The sequence below is a fragment of the Anguilla anguilla genome, chromosome 2 (assembly GCF_013347855.1).
Source record: "Anguilla anguilla isolate fAngAng1 chromosome 2, fAngAng1.pri, whole genome shotgun sequence".
In the NCBI taxonomy this organism is placed as follows: Eukaryota; Metazoa; Chordata; class Actinopteri; order Anguilliformes; family Anguillidae; genus Anguilla; species Anguilla anguilla.
The window spans coordinates 14,099,145-14,112,098 of NC_049202.1; the positions used below are offsets into that span (position 1 = coordinate 14,099,145).

General features: G+C 45.3%; 1 protein-coding gene across 2 annotated transcripts in view; it reads right to left on the reverse strand.

The window, feature by feature from the left end:
- The window catches only part of waplb (WAPL cohesin release factor b), a 43,115-nt gene that overhangs the window by 13,577 nt on the left and 16,584 nt on the right, over positions 1-12,954 (reverse strand). For both annotated transcript variants that reach the window (XM_035404632.1, XM_035404631.1), the window contains exons 6-9: positions 4,240-4,335; positions 2,058-2,219; positions 888-1,024; positions 158-269 (exon numbers count right to left, since the gene is read on the reverse strand). In XM_035404632.1, the coding sequence (XP_035260523.1) occupies positions 158-269; positions 888-1,024; positions 2,058-2,219; positions 4,240-4,335 (507 nt within the window). The remainder of the gene's footprint in view (positions 1-157; positions 270-887; positions 1,025-2,057; positions 2,220-4,239; positions 4,336-12,954) is intronic.

Consider the following 12,954-nt stretch of genomic DNA (forward strand, 5'->3'; position numbering starts at 1 on the left):
GCGGCCTCAAAATAGCGGACTAAAATCCTGGGGGTAAAAAGAACGGCTCCGAAAAGTGAGGAAGCGTAAAAAGTGCGTTGCCGGAGCCTTAGAATAGTCGGATGGTTTCCGCGCGAGCGGTACAGCTGAGGGGGGGGGGGGGGGGGGGGGGGCGTACCGGGTGCTGCGGGGCGTCGTTGAGGGTCTTGAAGACCTGGGCCACCTTCCCTCTGGCCCTCAGGTGCATGCGGAAGCTGGGCATGGCGCACCGCGTGGCCAGGCTGATAATACTGCAGAGAGAGAGGGGCGAGAGGGCGAGAGAGAGAGAGAGAGAGAGAGAGAGATAGAGAGAGAATGAGAGAGCGCAATGAGGCATCTACAGGAGGAAGACAACTGGTGTGAAAGCTACCCCAGTGTGTGCTCATGACTAAGTGACCAGGGGGTAGACTAAACTAAAGGCAGCGTGCACAAAGGGGCTGGTGGGAAAGCAGCACAGGTGAGGAGTTGGTGGGAATGTTACCCAAGGGGAGGTTTATGTTGAGGAGTTGTTGGGAACATTACCTAAAGCAGTGACCGATGAGGAGTTGGTGGGAACATTAGCTAAGGCAGTGTGTGATGTGGAGTTGGGGAGCACATTACCTAAAGCAGTGTGTCTTGAGGAGTTGGTGGGAACATTAGCCAAGTCAGTGTGTGATGTGGAGTTGGTGAATACATTACCTAAAGCAGCATGTGGAGGGAACGTTAGCTAAAGCAGTGCGTGATGCAGAGTTGGTGAATACATTACCTGAAGGAAGGTGTTTTGAGGAGTTTTCTGGAATATTTCCCATAGGATAGGGTGTTGGGGTAGGGGGGGTTACTGGGAACATTGCCTAAGTCAGGGTGTGATGCGGAGTTGAGGAGCACATTACCTAAGGCAGCGTGTGTTGAGGGGCTGGCCGCTTTTCAGGCCCGTAGCTAAATACTCGAAATCGTCTGTGAACTCCTGGTTCTCCCCGAACTCCACCACGTCGTTGAAGTGCTTAACGTGCTGGACAACAGTGTACAGCTGCAGAGAGAGGAACGCACAGAGAGAAGAGGCGGTCAGTACTGCTCCAGCTGATTTATTAGCAAAGTCTTTCACAAGCAGCATGACAGAGCTGCATAAACCTGCCAATTTTACCCTTTGTTCTTCCCATTCGTCCTTTATACAGCAAAAAATGTTTAAAAAATTTTGAAAAGGGGGGGGAGAGTTGGACTGGATATCCTTATAAAGTCTGTTTTCCATAAACGAAACAGTATATTTTACCTTGATAAATAAACAGCGACAGAAACCTAAAACCGGGTATAAATCTAAAACTCCACAAAGCCGTTTTTCACCGGCCAGACTGATGACGCTTGGCACCCACATTGCGTCAGGAGGAGTAATAAATTACAGCGACTTTGCCGGAGTTATTCCGAAGTGTTGATCAGCAGATTCGGCTGCGTGAAAGATGCACTTGCGGCAGGCAGTAACAGGCTGCAGGTCCCCCTGAACTCCAGAGGAGAGGAAGTGGAAGTGGAGTTTCCTACTGGCCTCAGCTTGGCTATTCTTAGCATGAATGGCTATCCCTCTTGGTCATAAACCACAGGCATATAAAAAAAAGAATATAAAGCTGAGGGTTGAATTTAATAGTGCAGGATGTCTCATGTATTTGCACAAGCTACACTGCGGTTAGAAGAAATTGACCTCTGCGAGTCAAACAGTCTTTAAAAAAAAGTACATATCCCCTCCAAGGTCCTCTTAGCAAAAAACTATCAGGAATCTTGTAAAAACTGGCTTAATTCTAATACTGGGTTTCTAATTCTAATTCTGGGTTTCTCAACCCAGTTCTCGCTGTGAAAGGTGGGTGATGGATACAGATGACTCAATTCTTCATTCTTCAGGGAAATAAATAAATAAATAATAAAAAATTTTGCCAATAGTTGAGAACTGGCAAAAATAAAAATGGCTTCTGTTAGCAATACAAGAGTTAGACACCCCCTGTTTCAAGCACTTTATACAATGTGGCGAATGTCAGGCGTAACGGCGTGACTGTGGTAAAACGGGTCTGGCGCCTCACCTCCTTGTGCTCTTTCCTGCATTTCAGTGCGGTGACGATGTCCTGGTAGGGCTCGGTCGGGATGGTGACCGACTTGATGACTTTGGGGGGCGGGGGCGGCGCCTTGAACACCCCGTCGTCTTTGTGGGAGTTGGTCTCCTTGCTGCCCCCCGACAAGCTGGCCTGTAAAAAAAACACACAACCACCTGCTCTCACTGCGGGGGTGACTCAACCACCAGGAGCCGCTTCCAGCACAGTCAGAGCTGCAGCGCGAGGCCAGGAGAGCTCAGCGAACCCAACCGAGCGCAGGGGAAGCGCTAGCCCCTATATGTCATCAAGTGTGCGTGCAGCGGACCCGAAATATGATACTTTAGAAACGCTTAAGTACGAAGCGTTTAAAAAAAAAAGATTAATACGAACACTTGTGCGTGTGAATATTTCTGTGTTTGTGTGCATGCAAGTGTGTGTGTGTGAATATGTGTGTGTGTGCATGAGTGTGATAGTGTGTGTGGGTGCGCGTGAGAGAGAAAATGTGTGTGTGTGTGTTTGAGAAAGAGTGTGTGTGTTTGTGTGTGTGTGAGAGAAAGAGTGTGTGTGCGTGTGTGTGTGTATGTGTGTGAGTGAGTGAATGTGAAAGTGTGTGAGTGAGTGAATGTGAAAGTGTGTGTGTGTGTGTGAGAAAGTGTGTGTGTGTGTGTGAGTGAGTGTGAAAGTGTGTGTGTGTGAGAGAGAGAGTGAGTGCGTGCGTGCGTGCGAGTGTGAGAGTGTGTGTGTGTGCGTGTGTGTGTGAGAGAGAGAGTGAGTGCGTGCGTGTGTGTGAGTGTGAAAGAGTGTGTGTGTGCTTGTGTGCGTATGTGTGTGTGTGAGAGAGTGAGTGCGTGCGTGCGTGTGTGTGAGTGTGAAAGAGCGTGTGTGTGCTTGTGTGCGTATGTGTGTGTGTGAGGGTGTAAATAATAAAGTTTCACTGGCAGCACCAGATGCAGGCAGCCTCGCTTCACCCGGGCCAGCTCTGCGGTCTTGGCGGCTCTTCAGCGCGGAGGCTCAGTGAATAATGGGGCCTTTGAGGAGCTCCATTTGGGGGGACAGCTTGCGGCGGACGGCTCGTCAGCTGCGCCCCGGAGGACTGGCTCAGCAGAAGCCTCACCGGCACAGCCGTCAAGCGAGACGCTCAGAGTGACATCATCGTTCGAGGCGTGGGCAGGGGCACCTGCTAGGCTGGCGTCGGGTCGGGGTGACGCGGACAGGGGATCGGTTAGCCCGCTCAAATATTCGCGCACCTGCACGCTAATCAATTAGCCTGTCAGAGCCATGCAGCATTTTTATGCCATTCTTATTTAGCACCATAAATTACTTTAAGGATGAGTGTTGGTAGCGCACAAAGTATACCTTGTCCTATATTAGGCAGAGTAACTGTAGTCGCTTTGAATTGGCCCCTTGTCCGTTTTGCTGAAAGCAGGCACGTACCTACACTAACCGACGGTCACATTTCCCTTCCTTTTCAGCTGTGACTGCTTAGTAAAACGGAGCCCAATGTCAAGGGAGTAAAAAAAGAGTTTTACCGTTTCATATCTAGCTTATATGGAAAGAGACAGCGGGCTAATGCATCGCTCAGTCACCGTCAAAGCCAGTCCCGGACGCGTGCAGCGTGTGCGGGGGGAATACTTATCAAAACGAAAAAGACGACTTGCCGCAAGGTCACTTGAGCGTTTCTCCGGTAAACGAAACCAAATCCATCACTTTCGCGCGGTGATCTAACGCACCTGTTACGTTTGCCTGCCCAAAGCGGTTTGTCATTGTTGTCATAATCTTCTCAAACAGCATTGCCGGTGCAATGCCAAATTACATTCCGTAGTGCATTCACGTCGGCCGAAAAATGAATATTTTACCATGGCCGTTCCGTGCAAATGAGACCGTTTCTATGTTTGTTATTTATCATTAAAAAGTAATATGTAGTCAGTTTACAGAGTGTAGGCTACCCATAATATTTTAATAACCCGAGAAGTGTTTACTTGGATTGGGGTGTTTTATGCATTCAAATATTTGTTCTCGACAGGCGAGAACAATTTGATCACGTCATGCACATCCCTCAGAGGGACAGGAAGCAGGACAGTCTGAGATCATGGTCAAGGGAGTCGTGACCCTGCGCCCGTCGGGTCAGCCCTGAGATCCTGATTGAGGGGCGCAGGGGGGCGAGGGCACTTACCGGGGCGGTCTGTGAGCGAGACAGGGGCGGCGGGGGCAGCTCCTCTGGCTCTGGCCGGTTCCAGTGTCTCGCATTATAAACAGCCTTTGTGGGAGACTGGGAGATAAAAGACAAGACCCGGGAGGGAGGGATTAGTCAGCTGGGCCAATCAGATTTCCCCATTTTCCTTCCTTTAAAAAATCTTATTTTTTGCTTAATTAGGCAAGTCGCTGAACTCTAACCATCCACAAATCATGAGTGTTCTGTAGGAGAATAACACACAGTAGCACAGCAAAGTTAGCCGTGGTGCTGTTAACAGGTGATGCAACTGAAGATGAACAGCTAAGATCAACACAGTAAAGATAAAACATAATCCACTGTATGACAGGGGATCTTCATGGTCTATATATTTGCGTCATCCAACAAATACACACACTCTACAAGTTGTATTTTTCCGCATTCTGGTGCTCTTGTACAGACCATCCAGACTAACCCCAGAAGGCATTCTTAGGTCCTCAACATCATTACACAACTGCATTTAAGTCTGTGCTAAGTGCAACAAGGGATTTAGGTGACAAAACATCAACCAGGATATTCATGTGATGCACAGAAAAATTAGGATGACCTCTACTTTACAAAACGTTATGAAAGTCACTGGTAACCTATATACAACATACTAGGCAGAAAATATCAAAATATCCCTTTCATTTCCAGCAGAGAAAATGCCACAATCTGAAGATAGGATAGGTGTTCCTTTCGAGCCAATATTAAACACTTTCCATCAGCTGAAAATACATTCTGTCACACCAAAGGCAAACATTCCTAAATATAACAGAAAGTAATTCTTGTGTATGGGATGGGGGCTTACAAAACCTCTATCGCTTTCCTAAAGAACCAGACGTAATAAAAATATGTAATAAGTAATGAAAGACAAACTAACACCAGTGTAAAATGGAGGCGAATGAGTTGCGAGAACATTTCTTTGCCTCTGCTACAGCCTTTTTGTTTGTTAGAGCTCATGCTAACTAAAGCTGCAGAAAGGCATCTTAGAACAAGACAGATAAGTAAAATAAAAGCCTTTGCCACAAACTTTTACCACCCCACTCTGCTCTCTCTAATATTGCCAGTGACAACCACAGCACATAACACCTTTCATATTAAGACTAAATCAGTCTGCAGTATAAAACTTTGCACCTAATATACGTTTCTGTAGCAACCTACCGCAAAACCCACAGGGGCCTTTTTTAATTAATGCGTAATGAAGACAAAAGCCAAGCCCCCATAGCGTAAACCTCGGAACTGGCTGGAGACTACAGCCAACACATAAACAGAAAGCCCAGGGCTCCATCTCCTCTGATCAGAGCCTTTTCTCTGATTCGCCAGGCCTGTTGCTGGGATACGACTTAAAAAAAAAAAAAAAAAAACTTTGCTGGCTCAGAGGCAGCTCTGCAGGAGACAATGGCTTAAATACCTCGACTCGTCTGAAGGGCTCTGCTCTTAGCCTCGGCGCTAACAATCGCTCTCCAGGCCCAGAGCAGCGGGAGCCCTCCAGGGCGGGGGACGCTCCAGGGCGCCCCCTCGCTCTGACCCCTCGCTGGGCCGGGAGCAAGGGGCACGCGTGGGGCCATTCCAGCCCGCCCGAACGCAGCCAAGTCAGGGGGCCAGCGGATAGTTCAAACGGTCAGTGGATATTCGCGCGACAGGCCTTGCCTCTACGGCGGCAGCGTTCACGACGACCGCAATTTTGACTCTCCTCACGCACAACACACGCTCGCATACAGCCTCTGCAGCGCGAACGACAGGCACGCTTCCTTTGAGATGCCGGACCAAAAACGTCAAGACCGCTCAGAGTATTATTCTGGTACCGCTCCAAATTCCATCTGGGCTGATAATGGTCAACTGCAAAAGCGAGAATGGTCCCAGGCCAACTCCAAGCTTTACTGCACTTAGGGGCCAGACTTGGGTAGAAAAAAGTGTAATGAGGCACTGAGGGAAAGAAAAGAGCACACCGCTCCAAGTCTTGCCTATGGCCTGCTTAATCAAATAAGAGATCACAGTTAAACATTATACAGGCAACATTAGTTCGCATTCGGCTTCACAAAAGGTAATGGCCACTTGCCTGTGGCAATTAGTATTTCCTTTGTGTTAACAGTTAAGTGAAAGTGCACGTATGTCACAGGACATGATATGCATGAGTCATCACATTCAAGTGCACATTATCTTTCTCTATACCTTTATTTCTTTTCAACATATGCTTTGTGTAAGTAGGAGTTTTTTGTCACAGAGCAGGGCTGAGTTCATGTAGTGTAGAGAACATTACACGTCCCTTTGGACAGAAGATGGGGCTAAACGCTAATTAGCCGCGAGCGGTAATTAAGCTACATTCAACCGCAGGAATGAGTTGGTACTAAGCACCGTGAACACCTGCAGTGAGCCCTGAAGAGGGGCTCTACACCTCTCCCAGGGCAGGGCACAGAGGCTCCTGCATTCGGACGCTTCCAGAGGCGCGCCGGACCGATCCGGAGCCAGTCTCGTCGCCGTCGCCGCGGCGGCTGCCAGACCCCGTTTATCGCCCGCGCTCAGACGTGGCGCCCGCGCCGGAGCCTGGAGCCCGGACCCCGCGCCCGGCCCGCCGGAGCCGCGGGATAATGGAGGCGCGCCCTTTCCAAAAAGAGAGAGAAGGGAAAAATAACCGTCTGGCGCGCGAAGCGCTTATCCGGAAAGCGTCCGAAACAATGAGGGCCATCGGGTTCCAAACGATGCGCGGCGGGGCGGGAGGAAGAGGAGCGTCGCTGCGAGGGACAAAACTACGGCGGAGGGGAAAGCCTGGAAACGCCGTCGCTACGGAAGGCCGAATACGGAACGTGAGGGAGAGACGCAAGCAAACTGAGTAAATAAATACGATGGCGAACGTTGCGGCCGTGCAGTGCGGTGCTAAGGGGACTGGGCTCGCTGCTACCAAAGTTCTCAACTGCTGTTGCAATTGGCCCGAAATGCTCCGGTACATATCCAGGTAGACTGCATGTAAATAAAGCAAGCTGTGCGAGTTAGATAAGAGGCACCGGATCATACCCAAAATAAATTATATTAAAGCCGCAAGCGGCGTTGGAAGGGGTCCAAGCATTGGCAGCATCGCGCCCCCTGTGGAGCGATTTTAAAATGGCTTTGTCCTCATGGTTATACGCCTTCACCCAACATATCTACTGAATATCATGATGATCGTATGAAATATTGATGACTTATGGCCAATTTTGGGCTAAGAGACGCTGTCGGATGACTTAGTTACGTCGCCATGGATGTGTCCTGGCCGCTTTCCGTCAAGGCCTTTACTATGTCGTAACACTTAGATGGCATGTCATAACACTTAGATGGTCCGGTGTGCATGCACAGCTGCAGTGTTTCTGCGCCGCAACTAAAAAAGGCGTCACACTAGTGTTGTCACGATACCGAAATTTTGACTTTGATACTGATACCAGGTTTAGTATTACGATACTCAATACTGAAATGATACTTAAAACTTAAACGGTGCTAATTCGATACTCGGTACCTAACGATACTGAAATTACCTTAATAGATCAGAAACGTAATGTCCACAAGGGTTGACCTCATTTTCAAATTCATGGTTTATTAACAACCTGGTTCATTAACAACCTGTAAGTTGAAGTCTCTTCAACATATTAATATGCATAGGCCTATAGTGTTACAACACTGAACAATAGAAAAACATGTTAAACAGATGTAAAGTAAATAATCTTTAAAACAGGTCTTTCACCTTTAAATAGATTTAAAAACAGCATATTGTAATAACAATACAGCATCTATCTATAATAAAATATTTCCAAATTGGAACACCTATTGCTACTGAAGTGAACTGAGTCAAAGCTTGCGCTGTATCAGGGAAGTGAATGCACAAGCGCATGTCACCTCACTTGGCAGCCTTAGTTGCTACTGCCATCTAGCGAAGATTCTGACAAACTACACTTTTCATCCTCTAAATCAGTAATGCGGGAGACACATTTCCCTGGCTTTTACATTTGACGCAGAACTACCGAACGTCGGAAAATTCAAATACGAAACCGTTTTTTTTTTTTTTTTTTTTAAGTACCGTGAAAGTGCTGAAGTTTTGGTATACCGTGCAACACTACCTCAGACACATATTCCATTCCATTGCTCAGTTTAGCAGAGAATGCACATTTCAGAGCGCCACAGAGACAGATAGAATAATAACACATGAATGCACATTTCAAATAATAAATACGACATTGAGAAAAAACGGAAGAAAGACTGAATATCAACTCGCGAATTGCGTGCTGCTGGCAAAGAAGCCTACCGTTTTATTTATTTAGACATTGGCAGATGAGAAGAGTTTTAGTAACGCTGACCTATAAAACGCTATTCCAAAAGCAAAATCAGACATGTTATACATCGTTAGAAAGCTTATAATCTCACCTACTGAATAAATGAACTGTCAATCAAGCCAAATTGGACTAAGAAGAACGACAACGCCGTACGCAACAGGTGTGGTATTACGCACAGCTATTTTTGAAAAAATCCGACATTTCACAAACGGATTATCCAAGACAATATATGGCCACTCATTCGCAAAAGGGACATCTCTACGCGTAAAACCAATGGTAAGATTGTATATATGTTCAACGTTTAGTCCCAGATATTGTCCTATCCTATCCGCTTCTGTTTTGCGTCAGAAAACGATGTCAGATAGGTCTATCAGCAAAGAAATGGCTTAGCTCTGCCCCGAAGTCATCAATAATAATAGTACTCTCCAAGAAATTATGAAAATCGTTGACAGCGTTTCGTTAAGTGCATCGTCTTTAATGCTACGCCACAGTGTATGCGATAAGAAAACATTCTGTTACGCTGAACTATAAAACACCGTTCCAAATGCAAAATCAGACATGTTATACATCGTTAGAAAGCTTATACTCTCACCTACTGAATAAATGAACTGTCATTCAAGGCAAATTGTACTAAAAACCGCGACAACGCCGTAAGCAACAGGAATCACAAACGGATTGTCCAAGACAATATATGACCACTCAGTCGCAACAGGGACATCTCTACGCGTGAAACCAGTGGTAAGATTGTATAATTATTCAAAGTTTAGTCCCAGATATTGAATGTAGACATGGTATAATTAAAGAAAAATTGTCTCGTTTATGTCGTTATTCAGTGAGCAGCGTTGTCACTGCTGTATTGGCATATTTTAGGGCTAATGTCGGGTTTATCTTGTTGCTAGGAAATATAACATTACATTACATTACAGACATTTGGCTGGCGCTCTTATCCAGAGCGACGTACAACAAAGTGTATAACCATAGCCAGGAACAAGTGTGTCGAAAACCCTAGAGGGCAGTAGCCTACAGTTCCAAGTGCAGGGAACAACCGCATAGTTCAACTTGGACCCAGTTGGTTAAACTGATTAACGCTAACACAAACAAGAACAGCAACAACGCAGTCTATGAGAACATTCAAGCAATAGTTAAGACGAGTTAAGACTAAGTCACCTACGGAACAACTACCTAGTTACAACCCTAAACTTACAGTCAATTTAGAGATTAAATTGAGAATACGATTTCTCAGCACAATGACGGATTTAAAGACTAAACGAACTCACCCTATATTGTCTTCAAATGGACCGTATTATTTATTTAGACATTGGGAGACTACAGCGTAAAATGCGTATTTTGTTTATATTCAATATTAGTAATTGCAGCGAGAAACCGCAGCTGTAGGTCGTTATGTTATGGTAGCAACGGAACGAAGCGGACTATATATGTATTAGGCTACCGTCATTGTTTCATTATACCAGCGTGTTTTCGTGCGTTTGCACAGAAACTCAGAACCTATAAATAAAATGGTTTAGCTGTTTCTCAGCATAATGACGGATTTAAAGAGTAAACGAACTCACCCGTTTTTGTCTTCAAATGGATCCATGTCAAAGAAAAGTAATGATTCATCCTCTCAAAGCTTTACCGTAGCGTATTATTTATTTAGACATTAGTAGAGTACAGCATAAATTGCGTTTTTTGTGAATATTCAATGTTAGAAATTGCAGCGAGAACTGCAGCTGTAGACATAAGATAGTCTGTTATGTTATGGTAGCAACGGAACGAAGCGGACTATATATGTATTACCGTCATTGTTTTATTATACCAGCGTGTTTTCGCGCGTTTGCACAGAAACTCAAAAACTACCAATAAAATGGTTTAGCTTTTTCTCACCATAATGACAGATTTAAAGACTTAACGAACTCACCCGATACTGTCTTCAAATGGATCCATGCCAAAGAAAAGAAATTATTCATCCTCTCAGAAAGGTTTTACTGAAAAACTTTGGGTAGCCTATCCTAGCATGCACGCTAGGTGGCAGTGTCAGACCGTCTAGTCACTGCTAAAAACTTGCGTCGCCATGGTTGTCGCTTGCCGTAAAGAAGTTTACTCGATGTCGTAAACGTTTAGATTTGGAGCTCCAGCCTTTTCCGCACCCCACCTAATGAAAAAGGCCAAATGGTGTGCAAACCATATGGCGGACATAGGTGCTCCCAATAGGAAAGTTGTAGAGCACATTCAGATGCATCAGTCGATGAAGTTTTGTGTTGATCTGACTTATGGTGTGGGAGTTATGGCCTTTTAAAGTATGACCCTCTTGTTATAGCGCCACCATCTGGCCAACATAGGTGATTTTTAGTGTCTGAGTAGTGGGGGGCCATAGGAACCCACCTGCCAAATTTGGTTGCTCTAGGACTTATGGTTGCTGAGCCTCAGACATTTTAGCGGAGAAAACTGCCACGCCCCAACTAAAAAGTCTAAATGGCGGGCAAACAATATGGCGGACAAAGATGAGGCCAATGGCAAAGTTGTAGATCACGTTGAGATGCATAGGTCGATGAAGTTTTGTGTTGATCTAACTTATGGTGTGGGAGTTATGGCCTTGTACGCGTTACCCTTTGTTATAGCGCCACCATCTGGCCTATATAGGTGACTTTTAGTGCCTGAGTAGTGGGGGGCCATAGGAACCCACCTACCAAATTTGGTTGCTCCAGGACTTATGGTTGCTGAGCCTCAGACACTTTTAGCGGAGAAAAATAAGAATAATAATAATAATAATAATAATCCTAACAGATACAATAGGGTTCCACCAGCTTCGCTGCTTGGACCCCTAATTAAACATTATATATTTATAAATTATTAACAGGGCCACCAGTTTGTCTCCTTGTTGCCTGCAGGGATTTAAACTTGTCTTTCAATGGTTATCCTCCAGGTGTCCCCATAGGCACTCCAACAATACAGTCACGTTAAGATTTGTACAACTGAGTTTCTGAACATTCATGAAAACAATTAGTTGATCTAATATGGGGAGAGTCAGGATAGAAAGAGAACGTGTTAGGAAGTTTAAATGCTATGAAAAGCATGCCTTTGAGCCAGTGGTCTTTACTCCTGGTCCTGGAGAGCTGCAGGGTCTGCTGGCTTTCATTGTTACTCAGAACATGAGCAGCACAGCAATTGATCAGCTAAAGTATGTGATTGTACAACTAATTTCACCTGGTTTCATAGGTCAGAGTCATCTGCAGAATTTAAGGGGGGGAAAACCAGCAGACTCTGTGGCTCTCCAGGAACAGGACTGAGTATCACTGCAGTAAAAAACAAAATGCATCCACGTAAAGCAGGGGTGTCCAGTCTTATCTGAAAAGGGCAGGTGGCGCTGCAGATTTTTTGTTTTAATCCAGCACTAAAAAACCTGATTTGACTCAAAGTAAAAATAATTAAAAAAAAAAAAAAAACTTTTTTGTGGAAGTTCAACGTTACATAACTGTTCTCATTTTTAATGTGGGCATTTTCCACTGCGTCTGACAAAAGCTGTCATTCCCCTATCCAACATTTTAAAATACTGCAGCATGTCCACGGTAGTAAGTGAGTGTCTCTTGTAAACATCACTGTCAATCATTCTCTGTGCTGAATTAGTGAAAATTACTTGGATTAGATTACTGAGGCGGTGCAAATGGCATCACTGCTTGAAAAGGGACCAGACAAAGAGGCTATTGCGACCACCAATAAGGGGAGACAAACTGGTGGCCCTAAATATTAAGTATCCCAACAAGAGATACTTCAAGTCTTATATATATGATTTTAAGTATCCTTTTTGGGCTTTAAAGGCAATAGAAAGGGCACTGCATGCAGCAAATGAGGAGAGTCAGACAAGTTCCCTGTCACAATCAACAGGAGACCTGGTTTACAGAAGCTGAAGGACTGGCAGGCCTCTGAAGCCAATGCTTGCCTGGGGCAAATCGCCATGCCCTCCACTCACCCACAGACTGGGAATGAACCCCGAAATGTGTGAACTCCAGTTCAGTTTATAACCAGGCTGGCTCACCGCGTTCAGTTCCACCTTTTCCAAAACCAAAACAATGACAGTCCCATCGCACACGGCCATGCGTGTCTAATGACGACAGGGACGCTCAACAATGACACTCAAAACTCCGTGCAAAGACGGGAAATGACTCATACACAGTTCAATTACCATTTTTATATTTAGTCAGATGCAGTGCCATAAAAAAGTATTTGTCCCCTTCCGCTACTATTGCATATATGTAACATAATGGTTTCAGATCTTGAGACAAAATGTAATATCAGACAAAGGGGAACCAGAGTAAACCCAAAGCGTATTTTTCATTTAATTTGATTTCCATTTAATTCAGTTATCAAAGACCCATGTCAC